A 25,539-nucleotide genomic window follows, 5' to 3' on the forward strand; every position below is an offset into this window, starting at 1 on the left:
GCACAAATCCCCGCTCCACAGAAGTTTAAAGACCCTGAAACTCTAGAACACAGGTTATTAACTCAAAAATGAGCTTTTATCCTCACGTCCCCTTCCTCCACCTTTTTGCATATATGCCATTGTCTGGTGGGAGCCATTTCCCCCTTCTCCCCCAACTCTTGCTCCCAGTCTTAAAATGGTGATATCCTCCTCTACCCCACTGCACCCCCCATCCCCACACCAAACATGTTGTTAGGCATTTGGAATTCACTTCTCTGACCAATAAGTTATTGATTGGCCCAACTTCCAGCCTTTGTAGAATTCTCAACACAAACGCACAAACTCAGGTACGAATCCACAGAGTAGAGCTTAGTGCCCTGTCTCCAGCTCCATTTCAGCACTCCTAGCACTCCTCTGCACCCCAGTTCGGATGCCTTTCCATATTTCAGCAATTTAAGATTCAACTGGTATACATGTGAATCTCTCTCATTCTCTTACTCACCTGTTAAAATGCTCTTTTTGTCCACTGAGGGGTTAAGGGCGGTAAGCCTCATTCACATCTACTCAAACCTCCCTGGGTTCAAATCCTCCACACAATTCCTAGTCGTGTGATCCTGGGTAAATAATTTAACCTCTTTGTGGCTCATGATTAAAGGAGGATTAAACGTGTACAGTGTTTAAAACCAGTTCTGGCATATAGTAATTGCCTAATAAATAATAACAACAATAATAATTACTATTAGTGGGTTGATTGCTACCTTATATATTCATTAAGTCCCCAAATTGCAATCTGTGGATCAATAGAAATCTTTTTAAGTATCTGGGAGTTTTCAAGATATCTTGATGTCGCAAATTCATAACAGAAATTTCATATTTACCTAAGATGAAGCTAATTAAAATATCACATACATTTCCTTTTTGCTAGAATTATATCAACTTATGATTACATTACCTATCACAGGCTGATCAAATTCTCTAAGTAGCAGTTATATGGGGTATTTTTTGCTTAATAAAGTATGGGAAATAAACTATAATAAAATATAGTTTAATAGTTATTATTATTCACAATCTGGAGTTCACAAAGACAGATAATTGAAGGAATCCTGGGTGGTGAAGTTGGAAAGTACTCTCCTTATAATAGGTGATGCACGGTAGTGTGTACTCCCAAAGAAATAGTCTTTGAGCCAACAAAATGCTACAGTGATTCCCAAAAGACAAGTTTTACAGCAGCTGGGGTATGTTGAAGTATCTCAGTGGGTATCTTTATAAAATCTGTCAGTCACTTTAATAGAAAAAAGTCAGTATCATGTAACACTTTAGGCGGTAAGAATGGCAGCAATCAAACTGACCAAGATGACAGTTAAAACTCCTAATCCTCTGCTGTCTTGGGGCTGGTGTGCTAAAACGGTCAACATTGTCAATTTGATTTTTATGCCATTTAATTATGTTGATCCCTTTTCTCCTTCACTGCAGTTATACTGAAGCCAGATTACTGTAGGGAGAACATTTGTTTACGATGGAGATTTTGTTTTTTCCAAACCTCAGTCCGTCAGATAGTATAAAGAAGTCACACCTTATCAGGACTCAAGGGAATATAGAGATCATCCAGTTTAACCTCCTCACTACAGATGAGAAATCTGAAGCACCGAGAGTAGGAGGGGTATGCCCAAGAGGACACAGCTAGTAAGTAACAAAAGTCTCCTAACTTTGAGCAAGAGATCTTTCGGTGAACCTACGGATTCAAGTATTCAATTCAATTCAATCATAGTTTGGTGAACTATAATTCAAGAATATTAAACCAACAGATTGCTCAACCACTGGGCCTCACCAGCAATTACAGTGTGATCAGTGTGATGTGTACTGCTGGGCTCTTGGCGTCACATTAGATGCTTTAACAACAGTTTCTCCCTGACCTGGCCAAGCACTTAAGACTCAAATGGAAACACTGGCATCTAGCCTAAAGGGTCCAGAAAGAAACAAACAATTCACTATTTCTCCCTTTTCCTCTCAAGACAACTCAGTTTAATTATTAGCAGTCTTCATCATGTTTCCTGCTCAGAGCCAGTGTCAAGCCATGACCACGAGTAGCTGCAAAAGCAGCAACATGGTAGGACTTATAATTTAGATAAATCACTCTGATTTCAGCATAGAAATATTGATAGATGAGAGGAGGAACAGAAGGGCAGGCCAGTGGGGCTAGGAAGAAGCTCATGGTCTGGGAGAAAAAGGAAAGGGCAAGAGGACTGGAGGGCTCAACGGGGTCCAAGAAGAGCCTCGTGGGAATAAGAGCGAGAGAGCCAGAAGGATAGGGCATTATTCACATTTAAGGTTTTATAAGTATAAATCTGGTGCTAATGAGATCACAGTCAGGGGTTTAATCCACAAATAGGTTGGTTAGTTTTCACATCTACTTTGACTTCTACTGCTGCAGCTGCTGGAAAAGACTGTATCATTTATCGAGCCTTACTTTCTGCCTGCTCTCTGTAAATGGATGAGCTCACTTAATGCTCACCCTATACGACCCCATGAGGTAAGTTCTATTATCTTCCTTTTACAGAGGAGGAAATTGGAACTGGGAAATGGTACGTAGCTTGCCCCAGGTTACACAGTTAGAGGCAGCAACTGAGCTCAAAAATGCATTGGGGTTTGACTCCACAGCCCATATGCTCTTAACCACCATTTCATGTTCTGTTATAGATTTTAGCATTTTTACAGCAATGCTAAGTGCATGTGTGGTACTTCCCAAAGCCCACATTTTTATCTACTATGCTAAGCTGCCTCTCCCTTGCCTCTAATTTTCTATTCACTTAGGCCATGTGCTCCCTTGTGAACCATTTAGTTTGTCCCTGGACAGGATAAGTTTGATTCCTTTGGTGTAACCATACAATATGGTTCTTGCATTTTCTGAATCAATTAAGATTGGTCATGTGGCCAAGAGTGATGCAGACCTAGAATTAGTTCTTGGGACTAGACTTTATCTTCTGCTGAGTATTTAAGATACAATTCCTCCTTGCAGGCACCTATGTAGAAACTGTCTCACTATATTAATTCGCTTGATATAAAAATATACAGATATCATATTTTTCAATGCTACCATACAGTTACTTGTTGAGACATAGGTCCTTCAGGGCTCCGGAATGGTGAGGAAGTATTACTATTACTTGCAATAACTCTGCAAGAAAGGGAAAGATTCAGAGTGTTGTCTGTAATTTGCCATGCAAAAATGCATCACTAAACTAAAAACAATAAAATTGTGCAAAAACCATGTTATCTCAGTACCTTTTTAAGTACATAGAATGTAGTCAGGGCCAGGTGGTATAGTCTTTAATTATTGGGATTATAAATAGGAACAGGGAATTTTTTGTTCTTTAGCTAGGCCAGGACTCTTCCCAGAGCATTCACCATCATCTAATTTTAAATAGAGCTGTAACACATTATGGGTGTGGGGCCAGCGAGCTCAGTGGGTTATAGTCCAGTTATAATGAGGCCACATTTACAGGCCTTAATCCCTAGAAAGGCCAGCTAACTCTCAACTACTCATTCCAATGTTAAATCTAAGCAGCTGTTTCCAAACGTGTGCCATTGGTTTCAAGAGGGCCTAGACAGGAAACGGGGGCAGGCGGCTTAATACAAGCTCGTTACTATGGCTGGAAAAAAACAACTTGAAGTGCAAACTCTGCTAATGGTGGTTGATTGAGTGGCATCATCTTTCTTTACAAGGGACAGCACACAACACATGGCATTTAAGAGCATTAAGCAGAACAAAAGCATCTTCCATTGCTCCATAAACATTGTTCTTCACAAATGCTAATGTAGTTCCAATCCCCTTCATCACAAAGCCTATTATGAAGCTCAGACTACATCTATTTAGTGCCTCATGGCTGTGCTCTACCTTGTAAGGCCTGGCCCAAAATAGATCTGGTGAGGAAGCAAATACTTTTGGGGTGGGTGGTCTTACACAAAGAATCACTTCTGTAAGCACTCTAGACACCACTTCTGCTCTTGCCCGTAGTTTCTTGAACAAAGAAAAACAAGTCAGAGGTTTTATTCTCAGCACTTATCCCTGAGTTCTATGCTGTACACTGCCTCGTTAGATTTGCAAAACAAGCTGTTATTCATCAAGTCCTTTAAGAAACAAGTTTCAAAATTATTCATCTTCCATATGGGAACTTCATGTCAGAGTAGAAAGAAGAGGGCTCGTCATTGAGTAGCAGAGATAAGTCTGAAAAATACCTAACATGATATATTTACTTTCTCAGGCATTAAAACTAAAATTAATTTAGAGGGACTGGGACTGGAGGCTTCCAAAAAATGTTTGTTTAAAATTACTGATGAGTTGGTCATATCATCGTTCTACATGATACGATTGGCAAAGATCCAGATGCTACACAAAAATTCCTTTGGTCGGATACGTATCTTTATGCATAGGAGGAAAATGATTTCAAGAAATGCTTCCACTGTCACTTGCTGACAAATTTAGCTGCATAGCTGATCTAATCTATACGAAGAGGTATGACATGCAACAATAATCCTTTGGCCTAAAACAAACATGGACTATATTGGCGAATGAATTCTTCAGGGTAGTCTTTTGTTTTGATACATAATTTCTTGTTAGAATTCCTTTGTTAAACAATTTCCCCTTTGAAAATCAGTGTGGGGACAGTTTTTATTATAGTACTAAAATCCCACATATTTGAACACAGTTGTGCTGGCAAGAGTGTAGACAAACAGGCACCCTCATACATTTTCGGTGGGAGAGTTAAATGGAATAACCTCTATGGAGGGCAACTTGGAAATGAAAAATGCACATATCCTTTAATGTAACAACTCCACTCCTAGGAATTCATCCTAATGATAAATTCACATATGTATGAAATGGCCTGTCAGGATCTTCTCTGAAGCCTTGTTTATAGTAGCAAAATACTGGAAACAAACTAAATGTCTATCAGTGGGGGCCTAATTAAATAAAGCATGGTACATCCAAACAACAAAGCACTGTGCTTTTGTTAAAAAGAATGAGATACCAACATGGAACCATCTCTAAGACATAGGCACGTAATAGAAAAGGAGATCTATAGTGTGTTAACATTTGTGTTAAAATACATGCGCGCGTGCACGTGTACACACACACACACACACACACACACACACACACACACAAAGAGAAATGTACCATATATACCCAAATACAAGGTAAGGGGTTTCCTCAGGGAAAAAATGGAGTTGCCTTATATTCAAATCCTTATAAAATCACTCATGTAGTAATTCTCCATATCAATTTATTTTTATCCATAAAGTAAAATTTAGGAGAGATACGAGGGTGAGTCAAAAGTTATCCCCACTCTGGTTATATTAAAACTTCTGTAAATTCTGCAGCCAGAGTGCGGATAATTTTTGACTCATGCTCATACATTATGTTGACATATTCTCAATCAATGCTAGTTTTGGACTCTCATAAAGAGTATCTGTCAGAATTGGAAAGAAAGGATTAAATAAATCATTTCTAAAGGTATGACATAACTGCAGGTGTTAGATATCATACACAAGCTTTTGTAAAGGTCACTTTCAAAATTAATGCAGTGGAAAGGGCTCCCAGTAGCCAAAGATGGGACAGTTTGACCATCAAAAACAATAATGAACGCGATTAATTGAAACAAATGGAAAACATTAAAAAACCCATGAGTTTATAAAGATTTTTTTAAATACAAGAGAATGCCTCCTTCTCCAGCTTAAAAAAATCAAAACACCTTTCATTGGACACTTTTGGAAGTAGCTTGGGTACCAATATCTTGCACTAAAAACTGGTAATTTAAGAATTAAGCATTTATATTGATTTCCCTGCATGAATTATATTTCAGGGTAATCAAAGACTCCCTAGCTGAAGAGACAAAGTTCTTTTCAACAAAAGTATTTGAACTGATAAGTGTAGAAGGAATGATAGAATTAGAAAATCACCATTCTGTAACCCCTAATGAAATAATTGATTTGGGCAATAATCATCAATAGATGAAACCATTAGATGAAAAGCTGATGACAAACTTTGAATTGGAGGCGACAATCACCTACTGAATCTTCTGATCAATCTACTCATCACTAAAATAGGGGACAGACGCTATCTCCTGATATAAAATATGAAACACATAGCACCACCACCTATGAAGAGATCTTGCCAAAAATTGAATCTCAACCTAATTAAGCTTCTAGATTTAAGTTCCATTTATAGGAAATATGGGAGCAAAGCAAATGGCATCAAATGAAGCTAATAGACAAATCCAGAAAGTGTATATTCTACAAGATGCTGACGAATTTCTTCAGTAAGTCAATGGTAGTGGTAAAAGAAGGGAGATGCTTTAGAGTACAGCAACTTAAGAGATGCAACCAAATGCGATATGTGGATATTTTCTGGATGCTGATTTGAACAAATCAACTATAGAAACTGCATTTTTGAGATAACTGGACATCTCTGTTACTGACTGGGTGTTAGATGTTAAATTTTTATATGTGTTATAATGGCATTGTGATCATATTAAAAACCTTGATAAATGTTGAATTTGGGTGATAAGAATATGGGAAGTCCTGTACTATTTTCTCTACTCTTGTGTAAGTCTGAACACTTGTAACAGAAATTTTAAAAAGTGATATAGTAGAGAGTTATGTTGTGAAGATCTAAATATACACCTACAGGACAGATTCAGAAAACAATCATCTTAAGGTCGTATAAATGGGTAATTATAACCAGGAATAAAATATCCAGGGACAGAATCATATGTAGATTCAAAAATATTTTATCTCAAAGGTCTTAGATGATGTACTTAGCTAACTGCTGGGGGCTCTGGGATTACAAAAACAATATAGATGCATAGGCAGATTTTGAATTATACTGCTTGTGAAATGTGAGAGTAGAAAAATCCCTCCTAATTTATACATGATTTTATACAATGTGTGGTTTTAAATATGTAAATAAGAGTGAGTTAACAAGTTAAACATCATAAGTAGACATTCACCATTAATTCATATATCTAATTGTGTATTCAAGTGAGTCAAAAAACAGTGTGTCATGTAATATTTGAGCATACATGTTTTTTGAGCACATGTGCACACATGTGTATGTGTGTGTGTTTGTGTGTGTGTATGTGCCCTGAGATTCTATGAAAATATTACATAAGAAACCAGAAACAGGGCTTCCTAGGTGGCGCAGTGGTTGAGAATCCGCCTGCCAATGCAGGGGACACGGGTTCCATCCCTGCACTAGGAAGATCCCACATACCGCGGAGCAACTAAGCCCGTGCGCCACAACTATTGAGCCTGCGCTTTAGAGCCCGTGAGCCACAACTATTGAGCCCATGTGCCGCAACTACTGAAGCCCACGTGCCTAGAGCCCGTGCTCCGCAACAAGAGACGCCATGGCAATGAGGAGCCCGCGCACCACAATGAAGAGTAGCCCCCACTCATCGCAACTAAACGTTGCACAGCAAAAAAGACCCAACACAGCCAATAAAATAAATAAATAAATAAATTAATTAATTAAAAAAAAAGAAACCAGAAACAACTTCTTTCTGGAAGTTTCCTCTGTGCAGGGTAACTGGGAGGCTAAGGGAAAAGGGTTGGAGGGATGCTTACTTTTCACTGTCTACTCCTTTGTACCTTCTGAATGTTACACCATGTCTAAGTATTATCTATTTAAAAGAATTAAATCAAACAAACAAATAAAAAACACAGTATTGCTTGTATCTCTCAATTTGTTTCATAAGACAGCCCCGACTGATCTTTCTAGCATTATTTCCTGTTAACTCCCCTGCCAAACTGCACCTTTGACTGTCTGTGGGATTGAAACTCTTGATTGAATTCTTCTGTTCTTTTCGATACACATTCATCCAATAGTTGCTGAGTATTTACTCTATGCCAGACATCATTGCAGGCCCTAGGGATAGCAAAATGAATGAAACCTACAGTCTGAAGCGAGTGTTCATTTGGTTTTCTTCAATGGAAACTTCCCATAATTCCCACTTGTTAAATCCCACAGCTTCTCAAGTCACTATTCAAACGTACTCTCCTTGAAGACTGCTTCATCCTATCTCCTCCCTGGCTATAAATGATCTGTCCTTCCTCTCTCTCCCCATAGCTCTTTATAACTACATGCAATACTTACTGTATTTTGCTCTACATAATAGTAACTATGGGTGTGACTTTTACCCCTAAAAATAACTATCATTTATGGAGTCCTTCAGTACGTGCCATGTACTGTACAAAGCCCTTTAAAAACCTTCTCTCATTCATTTCTCACAACCTAATGAGGTATGTGAATTCTGCTTACCGTGACAGAAAATTGGTGCTTAAAGAAACTAAATAACTTGCCCATGGCCTTCTGATTGCAGAATCTGGCCTCTGTCTTTCTCTTCAAATTTCCTAAAAATCCTCCCTTGATTCCACCATGGTTTTTAAAGTTTCAAGCAATTTTACATGTCTAGACAAGCTAAGATATAAGTGGTGTAGACATGCCCGTGTGCATCTAAGCTGTAGGATTCAGAAGGACATAGACAGAAAAGATGAGTTAGGGCTGGGGAAGCCAGAGAGAGATTCGTGGGGGAGACGACAGTGAAGAAGACTGTATGGGTAATGTATGGGGGGAAAGGTACATGCCTTTGGGAGTAAGGCGGAGCTGCTTATTTCTTTGTACAACATTTTGTTTCTCCCTGTCAAATGTTCAGAGAGTTAGTGAGCGCTGAGGTCACTCTTGACTCCCAGAACCTGGTTCTTAACGAATACGCTGCATTACACGTAGTAGACCCTCAACAAAAGTTCGCTGAAACACGCTATTTGTTAAACTGGATCCAAACCATTTCCTCTGAGCTGCTTCCTCAAAAATATTTTTCTGTTATAATGTTGAAGAGAAAACAAATAGAAACCTGAAAGGGAAAAAGGGTCTGTTTTTCAGTGCATCTCATTGAAGGAAAGACCTTAAAATGAATTCAAATATATTAATACGAAATCTGTTCAGACAGCTGCCAATGTTCGTAAATTCAGCTCTCTGTTACATAGCTACTGCTTATTCAGGAATTACCCAGGTTTGCCGATGATAGCTGTTGACTGAAAATAAATATTTAATTTTGCTCTGTCACCCTACCTCATTTATTAAACAAGTTCTTTTACAGAGCTATCCTAGAGAATGAAGATTCTTAAGTCTCCACCAGATATATTTCTGACAAACTCATATTGTCGAGTAAATGATAATTTGGGGGGGACCGATCCTTTTTTCTTTCTTCCTGGTTTATTTAAGCTTTACATACTACTGCTCAAAATATTTAGATTTGGTGGCCACTTACAGAACACTTTTCATAGCAAACCAGGTGAAATAATGTCATTTTCAGCCTTCAACTTGCAGCTATGACCTCAAATGATTAGACATGCAATTCTGAATTTGATTTATGGAAGATGGAGCCCAATTCTCTGGCCTCAGGCCTGAATGCTGGGATGGCAGGAACCCATACTGGAAAAATTTCATTTTCCAAGTAGATGAGTGTGATTAATGGAGAGGTTCCTCTTAAATCTGGCTCCCAAGAGTAAGTTGTTGTGCTCCAGGCAGCTAAAAATGGAATACTGGGGCTAATCCTAGCACCAAATGCTTACTGACATAGGTTTGAATGTCACCATCAGGAAACTTAAAAGCTTTTGCATAGCAAAGGAAACCAGAAACATAACAAAAAGACAGCCCTCAAAAGGGGAGAAAATATTTGTAAATGAAGCAACTGACAAAGGATTAATCTCCAAAATACACAAGCAGCTCCTGCACCTCAATATCAAAAAAACAAACAACCCCACCCAAAACCGGGCAGAAGACCTAAATAGACATTTCTCCAAGGAAGACATACAGGTGGCCAACAGAAACATGAAAAGATGCTCAACATCACTAATCATTACAGAAATGCAAATCAAAACCACAATGAAGTATCACCTCACACCGGTCAGAATGGCCATCATCAAACAATCTAGGAACAATAAATGCCGGAGAGGGTGTGGAGAAAAGGGAACTCTCCTGCACCTTTGGTGGGACTGTAAGTTGGTACAGCCACTATGGAAAACAATTTGGAGGTTCCTTAAAAATCTACAAATAGAACTACCATATGATCCAGTAATCCTGCACTGTTGGTGGGAATGTAAATTGATACAGCCATTATGGAGAACAGTATGGAGGGTCCTTAAAAAACTAAAAATAGAACTAGCATATGACCCAGCAATCCCACTGCTGGGCATATACCCTGAGAAAACCATAATTCAAAAAGATACATGTATCACAATGTTCAATGCAGCATTGCATACAATAGCCAGGACATGGAAGCAACCTAAACGTCCATCGACAGATGAATCAATAAAGAAAATGTGGCACATATACACGATGGAGTATTACTCAGCCATAAAAAGGAATGAAACTGAGTTATTTGTAGTGAGGTGAATGGACCTAGAGTCGGTCATATAGAGTGAAATAAATCAGAAAGAGAAAAACAAATACTGTATGCTAACATATATATGGAATCTAGAAAAATTGTACTGATGAACCTAGTGGCAGGGCAGGAATAGAGATGCAGACATAGAGAATGGACTTGAGGACATGGGGTGGGGAAGGGGAAGCTGGGACGAAGTGAGAGAGTAACATTGACATACATATACTACCGAATGTAAAATAGATAGCTAGTGAGAAGCTGCTGCAGAGCATAGCAAGATCAGCTAAAAAAGGCTTTGTGATGACCTAGAGGGTTGGGACAGGGAGGGTGGGACGGAGGCTCAAGAGGGAGGGGATATGGGGATATATGTACACATATAGCTGATTCACTATATTGCACAGCAGAAACTAACACAATATTGTAAAGCAATTATATTCTAACAAGGATGAAAAAAAACGCAATCTTAATGAAAAGAAAATAAAAACTCCATGTATTGAGAGTAGAGACTAGTTTATCTAACTTGGGTTAGTCATTCGTGGGAAAATCCATTGAGAGCAATTGACGTAAAAGAAAAATTAAGTGGGTTTTTTTCTGGTCTAGAGAGAAATAAATCAATATTTTACTCCTTCTCTTTAAAAATTAAGAACAGAAAACAAAAATCTACTAAAAATGAAATAAAATCAAAATTAGTTAATTAAATGATAGAGTTACAGTAAATAAATAGATTTAAGTTACTAGCTTATATCTTAAAAAGCTATGTAAGTACATCTTGATTTTATATTATGACCATTTTGGTTGGGTGTGTGTGGGAAAATGGGCAGAAGGTGAAGCCAAAATGGATGAAAAAGACAGACATGCAGCACACACAAATACCCAAACGAAAAAAAAATCAGATGTGGTGACGCTGATCTAGTCATTATGAGAAACAGTTGAAGACACTGCAATAAAGAGAAACAGAGACAGAGACAGAGACAGAAAGAGCAAGATAGACATGCATATACTCATGAAAAGACAGAGGACAGAGGAAAGGGAGAGCTAGAAAGACAAACATTTTCATTAGTTCAACAAATATTTATTGAGGCAAAAACAGATCGAGAGAGATGGGGGAAGCAGACAGGGGAGGCTCTGTAAATCTTGGAGCTTGGCCAAATGAACTTTGACTGTTGATTGAAACTGTACAAAATTGTTTTGGGGAAAGGGAATGCTCTTGTACTGCTGGTGGGAATGTAAGTTGAGACAGCCAGTATGGAGAACAGTATGGAGGTTCCTTGAAAAACTAAAAATAGAGTTACCATATGACCCAGCAATCCCACTCCTGGGCATATACCCAGAGAACACCATCATTCAAAAAGACACATGCACTCCAATGTTCATTGCAGCACTATTTACAATAGCCAGGACTTGGAAGCAACCTAAATGTCCACCAACAGATGAAAGGATAAAAAAGATGTGGTACATATATACAATGGAATATTATTCAGCTGTAAAAAGGAATGAAACTGGGACATTTGTAGACATGGATGGACCTAGAGACTGTCATACAGAGTGAAGTGAGTCAGAAAGAGAAAAACAAATATTGTATATTAACACATATATGCGGAACCTACAAAAATGGTACAAATCAAGCGGTTTGCAAGGTAGAAATAGAGACCCAGATGTAGAGAACCAACATATGGACACCAAGTGGGGAAAGCGGGGAGATTTGGGGGGGAATGAACTGGGAGATTGGGATTGCCATATATACATTACTAATAAGAAAAAAAATACCAAATTGCACACTCTAAATATTTGCAGTTTATTGTCTGTTAACTATATCTCAATAAAAGTTCTTAAAAAAAAAGTAAGGGAAAAGAAAGCTAAAATAATCTTTTCTCCACAGCCCCAAAGTTTCTTTATAAGTTACAAGAGTTGTTTAAATGGTTGGTATTTCATGGCCTCTGACATTTTGCGAGTCACTGTGAACATCACAAGTACAGTTAGACACATGCAACTTGTATGCTCCAAATGTTCTTGGGTCAGATTCTTATTTCCATAGGTGCACCTTTTGAGATTTGTATAAAAAAGATACCTTTAGCAATGTTAATTTATATAAAAATAAAATGTTAAAAAAGTGAAAAAAAATTGTTTTGGGGGGATCCCCTAAGTACAACAGCACTGTGCTAGACACTAAAGGTGACAAAAGGGTAAATCAAAAAGACCCCCTACCCTCTAAGGGCTTCTTTAAAAGTTGAATGGGGTCTAGGAGTGCACTATCTATTGGTTTCATCATTCTTGAAAATGATGAACTCATTGGGAATATAAAACAGACCTTTCCGCAGTGGCAAGCAGGATTTCTGCTTTGATTTTTTTCATTTTAGATTATAAAGCCTTGACAGAGGTATGCATAAATAGAGAACTTTCCTTTTGCACCTTCAGAGGTCAGAAGCATAAATAACAAGCAGGAAGGGAAATCTCTTTGGTATGCGGAGTTGCTTGGCGGCCTAATCTTTGTTCTTGGAGCAGTCTTGCTTCATTACCTGGTATCTGGGAGATATCTGAAACCATCTCTTACTTTTTTCTTTTCTAAATTCAATGATATTTTTGGCTCAGTTGGGTCTAAGTGAGAACGAGCATTCAAAACAAAGTTATCACATTTTCTACTCCCCAAAAGACAGCTCTGAAAAAAAAAACACTTTGTGAATAAATAAATAGCCCCCATTTACACCTACAACTAGGTCAGTGTTGTCCATTAGACATATAATGTGAGCCGTATTTTAAATTTGGGGGGAACTATATTTTAAAAGGCTCAAAAGGTGAAATTAATTTGAATAATATCTTTTATTTAACACAATGTATGTAAAATATTTCAACATGTATAAATCTAAAATTTATTAATGATATTTATTAATATAAAACATAAAATGTATTAATATGATATTAATATCATATTAATACGATACTATGATATTTTGCATTGTTTATTTCATAGTAACTTTTTGAAATCAGGTGCATATTTTATACTTGTAGCATATCTCAATGTGGACGAGCCACATTTCAGGTGCTCAATAGCTACATGGCCTCCATATTGGACAGCAAAGATCTGGAAAGGTACTTCTCTATGGATTGTGTATCATTTCTTATTGTTAGTGCCATCGAAGATCCAACTAGATTAAAATAAAATCTAAAAGGTAACTTTTGCCTTCCAAGTCCCCTTAGCACATAATACTGTGTTTTTTTAACCTACCTTGTGGTGTTAAGCTTTTGGGCAAAAAAAAAAAAAAAAAAAGTAAGTTGAGATTTGTACATGACCTTGAGAAGGCACGGCTTTCTGACTTAAGTAAAACAAGCAGTTCACTAGAGGTTAAAAAGGAAAACTCCAGGGGGGAGATAACGGCTACAGAAGCCAGCCCTGCCCTGCACTTAGGTGAATTGAGTAGGCATGTCACCCAAGGTACCCTATTTAGCCTCATCACTAGAGATTGTAAGTTCCTTGAGAGCCCACACTATCATTAGCAAGCTCTTGTTTCTCTCGCACTTAGCACAGTGCCCGGCATTTGGTTGGTGTTCAATAAGTGTGTGCTGAACAAATAAATTAATTCAAATAAATACAGTCTTTCATTTGCACTAGACACATTTCAAGTGCCCCACAGCCACATATTGGTGGCTATCACATAGGACAGTATAGATGTAGAACATGTCTCTTATCACACAAAGTTCTATTGGACAGCACTGTCCTAGAGCAATGAGCAGATATGCTATTTGACTTATTAAGTTTTAGGGGACCTCTAGAGACCACAAAACTTTTTTTATGAGCAAGTGAGAATACCAGTGATATCAAATAACAAAGAAAGAAGCAAGAGCACAAGCAGGTATACATTTTACCCTCCTAGAAAGTTCAAATGCAGCACCATTATGGTTTCCACTGGAAGAAGACACTTGGCCATATATTTCTCCCTGAGTTTCTGCCTCTGTCTTTGGGTCTTCCCACCTCGATGCCCACCAGGCACAATCCCCAAGAGTGTCCCTCTTACCCTCTAGCCAAAATGTCTAATGAATGTTTTCCCTCATTACCCAAGATAAGTTAGCAATTTCAAAAGAAACTTTAGTACAAAAGCTAGAGGGGAAAGAAAATATAAAAAATCATGAAAAAAAGAGTCAAGCTTCTATACAATATATAATTTCCAGGACCTAAGAATCCCAGGAAAAGCAGTGAGGTACTTGAAGAAATCCTACATTCCCTTATCTGAAAACAGACTCCATTGGCTGAGGGGCGAGCACAATTTGCAGGCACATTAGTTGTATCCTTTCTTCCCAGCCCCTTGTCTCTCAGGAGACCTCTGGGGTGCCATCTTGGTTCCTGGCATGTAGTTGGTACACCTAAATATCTTGTCTCATATTCAATTTAAGGATACCCCTTTAGAACACTTCACTTCTCTTTAAACAAAACATTTCCCTATTTCAAACCCTGTTGCCTACTCAGGCGCTCCTGCTTAGTTTCACGCTGAGGCTTGAGAAACATGCCTAATTACAGCTGACTTGTAGAACTGGTGACTCCCACCTTTAGGTCTGGTGAATGGTCTAGCCCCCTGGCTTCCAGGTCTAGCTGATGGTCAGGATTATCTGAGGAACTTTCCCGAAGTTCAGATTACTGGGCCCCACTCCAGACTTCTGAATCAAATCTCTGGCAGTGGGACCTGGGAATCTTTTTTCTTACAAGATTAAATTATGTAATTAAATTACATTACAAGAAAATTACGGACTCCATCCCATTTAGGGATTATTGATCTATTTCCTCCTTACTCAGATAGTCAACTTTGCCCACCTATGGATCATTCAATGAGGACCTTCCCTACCATCACTCTGTCACTTTACAGTTTGACAATGAAACAGGACCTTAAGGATAACATCCATACAGATGTAGAGGGGGACAGGGATAAAGGGGGTTTTCATACAAGCTTAGAGGTTTCTGTAACTCAACTGCTTTTCTAGAGGAATAAGTTTGAATCCTCTAACTCTATGGGATGAAAGCATCCCTAAATAATTCACTGTTAACCTAACAATACTGAAGATTCCAGCAGGAGAGGTTCTTAGGTTAATTAACAGTCTGCCAGCCAGAAAGGTCAATATTAAGAATGCAAAACATGAATATAACCTAGAAAATGAGAAGCACAATTTACCAGAAATTCAAGCTCTTACTGCATTTTAATATATGTCTCTGGTACTCATCTTTTGATAGTTCAAATAATAATCACTTACCCTTGACCTATTTTTTCAAATCTTGTGTATTTTTTCTTTGGGTCACCAACACTCACAATGCTTCCTGAGGGGAGGGAGAGAGGGGGGGAGAGAGAGAGAGATTTAAATTGATTGATTTTCCTCTATTTAATCCTAAAATTTAAGATGCCAGAGTCAATGACAAACAAAACATTTGAGCAATATTCTTATGTGATTTCTATAATTTATATGGATAATGATACATTTTATTAAAGTAACAAACAGTAATATAATAATTAAACTAGTAGTAATAACCCAGATGCTTATACTCGAAATTGATGATGTTTAGGAAACAAGAAGGACTGATCATAACCTGACATTTATAAAAAGTTCCCATAAAAGGATACTGTAGATAAGGAGATAAAAACATCTAAGGACTTGTACACAGTATTTAATAAAATCATGATCTTCTCTGAACTGGAGGGAAATTGAGTGCTACAGTACATTCATTTCTACTGGACAAATATCTCGAGCAATTAATATGCACCCAGTACTTCACTAAGGGCGATGGTGGATGGTGATGGCTCTAATAGAGAACAAAGTTTAATCATAAGGTAATGGGGCTTATTGTTTTAAAAAAAAATTACATCTCTGTACACCTGAAACTAATATAACATCATAAAACAACTATGCTTCAATAAAAATTGTGTGATTATAAAATAAAATAAAATCCTTAAAAAAACTCCATACATCCTGAACCTAGGACTCTACTAGCACTCCAAACATTTTTAACAGTTTTACTGAGATATGATTTCCATACCATAAAGTTCACTCATTTAAAGTGTACAATTCAATGGCTTTTAGTACATTTTTAGAGTTGTGCAAATTTACTAAATTTTACCATGATCTGATTTTAGAACATTTGTATCATTCTAAATAGAAATCTTGTACCTGTTAGCAGTCACTCTTGATCCCCTCTTTGCTTACCAACCCATCTCTGGGCAACCACTCATCTACTTTGTTTCTAGGTTGTTCCAAACATTGTGGAGTAAGTTTACGAGCCACATGAGAAAACCATTCATTTATCATGTTTGGCTCTGGGAAAAAATATTGGTTTTGCAATTTCAAAATATGAAATCCACTACTCAGAGGATCAATACTTGCCACTACTCAGAATAAATCTAAAGGAAGTGACACAGCAGCATCATGGGAATACATTCTCAAGTGGACTACTTTGAAGGGAATCATTTATTTGGATACTTCTGGCCCTCCCTTTCTTTACGGAAGCAAACCAGTATCATTACCTTTAACTTATATCTTAGTAACATAGCCCTATTCAAAGAAGTGTAGAGTCAGTTAGTATAATAAGATCTATACACGTGTACTGATCAAGAGAAGGTCTGTGGAGTCTATCTCCTGTCACTCTTATCCATTCCCTCCTCTTCATGCCCACGGCCACTGGCATTGTTCAGGTCCTCAAGATCTCTTGTTCAAACAATTGTGCTAGTCATTACCTATCTCTAAACTCTGCCTTCTCTAATTCCTTTTCTACAATGCCTCTGGAATAGCGTAACCGTGTAATTCATAAACCAAGACTGTCTTGGGTAAACTGAGATGTGAGGTCAGCCTCCTTCAGAGTGATTTCACTCCTTTATCCATAAATCCTCAAAAGTTCCTCCTTACTACAGGATCAAGTTCAATAATTTCTTAGTCTGGCATAGAAGGCCCTTTACCACCCAGCAGCATCTAGCTCCTGACTAACCAGTCTAATCTCATATTATTCCTCTCCTCTCCATCCCTCCTACTTTATACCCTAGCAACACCATCACTATCCAAGGCTTTGGTCTTTGGACATGCTCCCCCTTTCCCTTTCCTATCAAACCCATGAATTCCTATATATCATTAAGTATAATATTAAGTCATCCTTTGTGAATTCTTCTCTGGTCCTTCTAATGAGACTTACATGCTTCCTTTTGAGGGCAGGAAGCTTGTCTTTTCATCCCTGTAGCTTCAGTGCCCCCAGAACAGTGGCTGCCACTGAATTTGCTGACTAAATGAATGTGAACGAGAAAATATGTCTTTAAGAGCCAAACTGTGTGCTGCGGACAATACTTCATGCTAATTTAGACATGATCTATTTTCTGGGCTAGTGAACAACTTAACTCAGACCTACCAGTAGAGAGTATACCTGGAAAAAATAATAAATTAAATGTTTCATTCATGGATGGTTCATCCATGGTTGTTAGGTTTGCCGTTAGTATTGTTTGTTTTTTTTTAAGAGAAGTCCATGTTTCAGTTAGGTTAAATAAGACTCACAAAATGTGTCATTATATTATAATTCTTTTCCTCTTGTATTCCCAATCTCAGTCGATGGTACTACCATCCGTCTACTCAGTAGCCTGAGTCATAGATCTGGGTGTCGCTTTGACTTATCCCTTACCTTCACTCCCCACATGTAGTTGTCCACTGAGTCCTGGGCCTATATATGTTTACCTCCTAGGTACCTTTTGAATCTGTTCTTTCCTCATTACTACTGCTCTAGTTGAGCCCTCATCATTTTTGTTTTGTTTGTTTGGGCTATTCCAACAGCCTCCTAACTAGACTCACAATTTCCAGCCTCTGCCCACTTGAGTCCAGGCTCCACATCTCTGTCAGGATGCTCTAAGTGCAGACCTGATCATGTGATTCTCTGGTTCAGGGGTCCTGGATGCTTCCTGAACACCTACAGGGTAAAGCTCAAACTCCTTGGCATGGAATGCAAGGTTCTTCATATCTGGCTCTTACTTCATTCCCCATCTCATCTTTCCCACTTCCCCACTAGAACCTTATGTTCTCACCATAACAAACGAATTGTAACTCAAGATCAGATCCTGCTTAGTGGTTTGGCTCCCTCTCTTAAATCTCCAGTCTCCACATCCACCACTAACTCTATTGATACAGTCAAGTGGCACTGAATAAGTTAATGTTCCAAAGCATATGCCTTTATACTTTCTTTACGTGCTATTCTCTGCCTGGAATGTCCTTCTTAAGTTTTCTTCCTGGCAACTTCTTATTCATGCTTCAACTCAGCTTCAATTATGCCTCCTCTAGGAAGCCTTCCCTGATTTTTTTGGAATAAAGTTACTCTGTACTGCTATTATACCTTCTCTCTCTCTTTCTGCATCTTCTTTTGCTTTTTTCTTGCTTTTGCTCTTGCTCTTCTCTGTACTGAATACACCATCTCTCTCTATCTATATCGACGTATTTGACATGCCCTTATAGACTGTGTTGTAAGGACAGGAGCCATGTCTTACTCATCTCTGCATCCTCAACGCTTCCTCATATAATGCTGCATGTGAAATATATTGGTTACTCAATAAATGTCTGTTGAATTAAACAAATAAAATTAGGAATTTCATTTAGTAAATGCCCCGTACTTTAAGACAGGGGTTAGAGAATGTATTTTACTCGAGTTATATCTATAGAATACCACCAATTGAATGATTTCTGAATTGCTATTTCATTTTTCAAATTGCCTTACAGATTTCCACATCACTGAGAACTACCCTCATTCAAGCCAGCTATTAATGGGTAAGGACCTGGAACTTAAACATTTTTTTTAATGAAATGATGATTTGAAAGTCACTTGAAACCATTGTTTTATTAAGCGAAGTCTTCTAAGAAAGTTATACTATTAAGTTGCTGAGCAAACTCTTTTCCGTGGACTGAACAAAAGCAAATAAGCTTCAGCCCAAGCCACTTTCTCAATTATGACCTATTTCAATTGGCAGGCTTTAGTTAATGAGGTTTTATGGTAGGAAATTATTCAACTTTTATTTCCACGGCATGCGGGATAAAACAACAACAACAACTGGGACTAAATCCTTTTATGAGGATTACCAAAAGACAACCATTTTGATGAGCTCCTGCTTCTGAATTTAACTGCTATTCGAATACAACGGCATCCCCACGCCCATTACCGGTCACGGGAGAGTGCGTACTGCCATCTACTGATGCTAAGCAGGTGAACAGGAGGCCTTGTGTACAATTCCGAATTACAAAACAAGCTTTTACAGTGACCTCTTTCATCAGAGCCATTATGATTTGCGTTCATAAATTATACTAAAGAAAGGAAAAAAAAAAAAACACGGACACAATAGGCATAAAGTGACAAAAATCAGCAAGTCAAAATCAAAAGGAAAAAAATGACAGCAGTGCCAGGACAACTTCCAGCCAGAGCAGTTCCCTAAATGAGAAACAAACTGTTCACTTTAAAGTACAAGGATTTAAGAAATCACTAAATACTAATATTTGAAAATAGGGCTCGTGATGTGGTTTCAGGGACAGAAGAGCCCGTCAGTGTACTCTCTTACATCTCAAATACACGAAGTTGAACTCCAACCATTAAAAGAGTCTCTCTTTGGCATAACGACGGTTTTGATTTCTGAGGAGAAGCAAAAGAACTCTCTAAACTAATATTAGTTCTCCTGAGGGGGAATTAGGAGAAAGAGTTTTGAGTGCAGAATGCTGGGGGAGGGGAGGGACGGGAGGAGGACGTGATTGTGGGGCCTGGAAGAGGGAGGCCGAAGACCAATTTCCCACATTGCACAATTTTGCTGATAGTCAGCGCCTTTTGAAAAATGTCACTAAAATATAGGGGTTTCTTTATTTTCCAACAGACTGAGACCAGACCACAATGAATAAGGCAGACCCAGGCTATCTGTCTGTGTAAAACTGAAAGATGATCTGTTCATTTCAGCCATGAATGATCCCATGGTCTGGCCCCCACAGTCAGTATCTGTGTGGAAGAATAGCCTGACAGCTCTGTGGTCTGGGCTGCCCACTGATAGTAATCAGATCCCGAGACTGAAAGTGAGGCCGTCCTTCCCTCTTCCCCACACTTATGGTTGGGTCCACTCTGGGGTGGGCTGTAGGCCATTCCTCTACCTCCCTGTTTCCCTTTTCCCTCTCCTTTGCCTCTTAGCACAGGCTCCTTGACGCCTTCCCCAAGCTCCAGCAGGAGCCTGGATGCCAAGGTCCTCCTCAGTGATTTCCGTCCAGGGACCATACATCTGGGATTATTGCTGGTTTCAAACATTCTGTCCGCCTGAAGATACTATGCCCCAATTTTTTGTATTGGAAAATATGGTTGCTCTCATTGTGGAAAAAACAGCATAATAATTCTAAGCAACTCTTTCTTGTGCTGGGTGTCTTACATACTTTACCTCATTTGGTCCTCACAAAACCCCCCCTTATATCAGTACTATCATCTCCATTTTTCAGATGAAGGAACTAAATTTTAGAGGAGTTGAGTGACTTGTCTAAGGACACACAGCTAGTCTGGGTCTATGACTCAGTTATGATTCACGTCAAAGTCTCTCCTATTGTATTATCTTATTAAGGCTTTATCCTCATGTAATAAAATAGTAACTACCATTTATTGAGCACCTGCTGTGTACCAAGTACTGTTGCTGGAAGTTTTTACATACATTATTCTCATTGAATTATCAGAATGCTATAAGGTTGGTACTATTATTATCCTCATTTTTCTTAAGGAGGAAAAAGAGGTCCATAAAACTTAAAATAACTTGTCTAAAGTTTCACAGCTGGGAGCAATGGGCTTGTGACTTGAATCTGGGCCTTTCTGACTCCAATACTTGTCCTCTTAGCCATAGGCTGGGCTACATAAAATCCATCCTATAGACAGAGTCCTAAAATGTAGTCATGATTCTCATCCCCATTTGGCCAATAAGAACCCAAGTTTCGGAGGGGTTAAATAACTTGCCTAAGGTTATATAAGTGAGTAAGTGGCAGAGAGAGGGCCTAGAGAGGGTGATGGTGAAAAGGAAGCAGGAAAGACTGACTTTGCAGACTTTGCAATAAAGTTCAGCCTGGATTTGCTTCGTGAAAAACACGCCTCCATTTCTCAGCAGGTGTTCCCTGATGACATCTGTAAGCATAAGGTAGGGTTGAGAGTTGCAGGTGGCCCAGGGTTGGAGGGAAAAAGATTCTCTCTAGGCCCAAGCATTATCCAATAGAGAAAAAAACTGACTTAATTCTTAATTAAAAATGTAACCAAACGTAGCGTTTCCCTCTTCATCCTGTTGCTTAGTGTACGCCACAATAAGCAACAAATTATAAAAACCACAGCTCCGGAACTATTACAGTTTGCAAGCAAAAAAAGACCTTGCTCCCCCCCCACCTCGAAATAATGCTTGTTTCTCCGTCAGTGAACTTAAGAAAGCTATAAATGTATTTTCATTATAATAAATCTATTGAGATTTGAAACAGTTATCAAATAATCATTTTTACTAAAATGAGGCTGTTGAATTTTTAAAATCTGATATAATCTCACAGGTCATGTAAAATAAAGGAAAAAAAACTGAGGCAATTGTCTGAATATTTGAACTGAAATAATCCAGGCAATTCTTTCCTTTATTCCTTCCCTTTTACACAAATAGACAGTTGGCATATGCAGAAGCAAACTGGGTAATGGAAACAGCATAAGCTTCGAAGGCAAACAGATGTGAATTCCAACTCTGGCTCTGCCACTCATTAGTGTGGTGTTCTGGTCACTTGAGCTTATTGTAAAATGAGGCTATGAAAATCTAACACAAGGGATTACTGTGAAAATTAAACTTGATAATGTATGTAAAGTGGCCAGCAGAGAAGGCACCTAATAAATGGGAGTTATTCCTGTTGTTATTAAGGAAATAGTTGGTATTAGCACTAGAGGCATATTTAATCACGTACAGTAATGTCAGTTGGCTAAAGTCCCTCAATTCCAGTTCTGAGCGCTCACTGACAACTGCAACCCAAACCTTTACCTTACCAAATACCTCTGTCTCAGACTGTCTCAACATCAGCAGTGTTGACATTTGGGGCTGAATAATTCTTTGCTGCAGAGGGGAAAGGAAGGAGGCTATCCTTTGCATTATAGAGTGTTTATAAGCATTCTTAGCCTCTATCCATTAGATGCCAGTGGCATTCCCTGTGCTGTGAAAAACACATGTCTCCAGACATTGTCAAAGGTCCCTTGGAGGGCAAAATGGCCCTATGACCATCTCTGCAGAGTCTTCCTGCGGCCTATAGCCTTCACTTCTCTCTTCCTTTCCTGAGTTCTTTTAGATAAACAGTTGCATGGAACAAGATGGCCTCCTATTCTCTAATTGTATCACACTATTAAACCTTATCTTCCAAATAAAATTGTAAGTTTCTTAACTTCAGGAAATTGTTTTTCTATGGTTTCCTCCAAAGACTCTGGCATAGAACAGATAAGCAGGAACCCAGTAAAGATGCATATGTTTGCTCATTTTTTCACCCATTCAATCAACAACCATCCGTTAGGTGCCTTTATGCACCAGGCACTTTATTAGAGCTGGATGTATGGGAAAAGAAGACCCAATCTCTGTCTTTAAAGAGCTCCCAGTCTAGTGAAGGAGACAGACAAGTACATTGTGATATTTGCTGCATTAAAGGCAGTAAAAAGAATGTCCACTAACTCTGACTAAGAGAGACAAGGAGTGCTTTCCTGAAGAGGAATCTTTGGAGCTGAGGTTTGAAGGATGGGTAGGAGTTACTCAGATTGCGGGGAGGAGCTGCAGATAGCAATTTGTTAGGTGCTGTTGTAGTATGAGTTTAATGAATATGCTTCACAGAACCTTGACTCTTTTCAACAGAGAATTTTTTTTTTAAATCTCTTTGAGCCAGAAAACTAACTGGGAGAGGAGTGTTTCGTAAAATGGAGCAAGTCTGTACACTAATGACACTATGGGAAGGAGGCTGTGAGCATTTGTCTCTCTGTCCACATTGCAATGTTCCTAAATTAAGAGAAAAGGCTATTTTGTTGTGGCCACCCATTCTGATCGGCTGTGTTGGGTTCTGAGGTTGAATTATGTATCATGATTGATTCCATGGGGAATGATCATATTTTTCATCAGACTGCTTGATCCCTTTTGGGGGTATAATCTTAAAATAAAACTTACTACTTAATTCATTTAGTGAAGTTTTCACGATTATTGATTTTTTTCAAGTGAAAATATTTGGTTTCTGTGCAATTAGGAATATGAGGGAGGGCATGATCTGGAATACACAGTGAGTCTCAAACTTTTCATTTTGTGACATCAGGGAGCAAAAGTTCAATTCCCACTCTAGGTGGAGAAATCCTCTCATGCAGAAACTAATGATGGCAAAAAAAAAAACTCACTTAGCTTCTCTAGGATCTCCTCATCTGTCATCTTGGATTTTTTCCTTTGCCGATCTGTGTTTCTATACAAAGTACTGGAATTGGCGTTCTCAGCAGAAGGTGGTGTGACCTCTTTATTTGGTGCTGCTGGTGAAGCAATGGATTCAACCACAGAACGAGTGTAGATCTTAAAGACAAAAAATGTTGTTATAAATTAAAGCCCAAAATAAGGCTACAGTTGATGAACCTCCATTGACACATCAGAATCACCCAAAGTCCATAGTTTACATATGGTTCACTCTTTTTTTTAAACACATACACACAATGATTTATTTTCATGTACTTTCATAATTATTAGATGTATCCTTTACAATTACGACTCCAGAAGTATCAATTTTTGTAGATCATAAATAAATTCAATGTTCCTTGAATCCAAAATCACTAATTGGGTAAGGGTGATACAGATATTAGTGAAATTCTATAACTAAATTGTTGTAAGACCTTAGGTACTTGTCAGCTTCCTAAAGTTTTAGGGTCTGATTATACCTGATATCTCTCTTCTAATTCTCAAAATTTATGTTTGACCTTCCCCTTTGAGTCTTTCTTTCCAGAAACACCTTTTCTGTCTCCCAGCATCTTGTATATGGGATGGCAGCCTCCAGGGCCATCAATTTCTCTTGAGATATTTACCAAACTATATTTACCTACAGAAGTCAAAAAGTAGGATGTACTAGAGGAGCAAACTATAATGAAGGTAGAGCTGGGCTATTGTATTTTTGGCTACACACAGAGTGGACCAATAGGACTATGATATTCAAGTACCCTATTTTTCATCACTTTCAATACATCAGTTCACTCTTAATGCCATACATTCTATGGGTTTCGATGAATGTATAATGACATGCATCCATCACTATGGTACCATACAGAGTATTCTCTTTGCCCTAAAAGTCTTCTGCGCTCCACCTATTCATTCCTCCCTCCACCCTGCCCCTCAACATTTAATGAGTTTTTAAATACAAGTGATTTCTATCGAAAAAGAACTTTAAGTTGCTTCAAGTATACTGCACTTGAAAGCTCTCAGGAGCTAGTCTTTTGAGGCCCCCAAAGATGCTGTGCTAATTGTGCTTGGTACCTCTGCTTATGCAATTCTTCCTACCAGATTCCCGTGGCTTTCGTTCTCTATCTTAACTTCTGCAGCAGTTTTAAAATTTAGCACTTAGTTGTATATTGTTTGGTACTATTCTCTAATTGTCATGTGCTAATCTGTATCCTCAAACAGCAACCCCAACCAAATTTGTATCTTATACTCTAGTTCTGGGACCATAGATGCTCAATAGATACTAGGTGATTAACTAGATTCTGACTCTAGGACTGTTCCAAAGGACATCTGTTGAATCATTTGGAAATAGTCATTTGGGACTTACTGATTTTGTATGCTCTGGTCTTGGTGCGATGACTGGAGGGGGCTCATTGTCATCTTCTTCTTCTTCCTCCTCTTCATCTTCTTCTTCAGACACAGGAGGAGCCAAAGGAGGCTCTGACGCCGTTTTTGTACTCTTATGATAAAAACAAGTTTAAAGACCAGGTATTAACTCCTCATTTTTTTTCTTCAGAAATGAGAAAAGGGAGATAAAATATTTAAGCATTACGGATAGGAAGGAACTTTATATTTTACAAATGAGCAGAACCATGTACAATTTGGTGGCCAGGACCTGCCCACATTCAGAGATAAATTCAGGTCAGGATTTAAGCACCATGAAA

At 38.4% G+C, this 25,539-nt stretch overlaps 1 protein-coding gene across 9 annotated transcripts in view; it reads right to left on the reverse strand.

Annotated features, from left to right (window-relative positions):
• Positions 1-25,539, reverse strand: part of PAK3 (p21 (RAC1) activated kinase 3) — a 257,512-nt gene that overhangs the window by 31,550 nt on the left and 200,423 nt on the right. For all 9 annotated transcript variants that reach the window (XM_057717981.1, XM_057717976.1, XM_057717975.1 and 6 more), the window contains 3 exons: positions 25,203-25,334; positions 23,797-23,962; positions 15,654-15,717 (listed from right to left, as the gene is read on the reverse strand). In XM_057717981.1, the coding sequence (XP_057573964.1) occupies positions 15,654-15,717; positions 23,797-23,962; positions 25,203-25,334 (362 nt within the window). The remainder of the gene's footprint in view (positions 1-15,653; positions 15,718-23,796; positions 23,963-25,202; positions 25,335-25,539) is intronic.

This window comes from Hippopotamus amphibius, chromosome X (assembly GCF_030028045.1).
Source record: "Hippopotamus amphibius kiboko isolate mHipAmp2 chromosome X, mHipAmp2.hap2, whole genome shotgun sequence".
NCBI lineage: Eukaryota > Metazoa > Chordata > Mammalia > Artiodactyla > Hippopotamidae > Hippopotamus > Hippopotamus amphibius.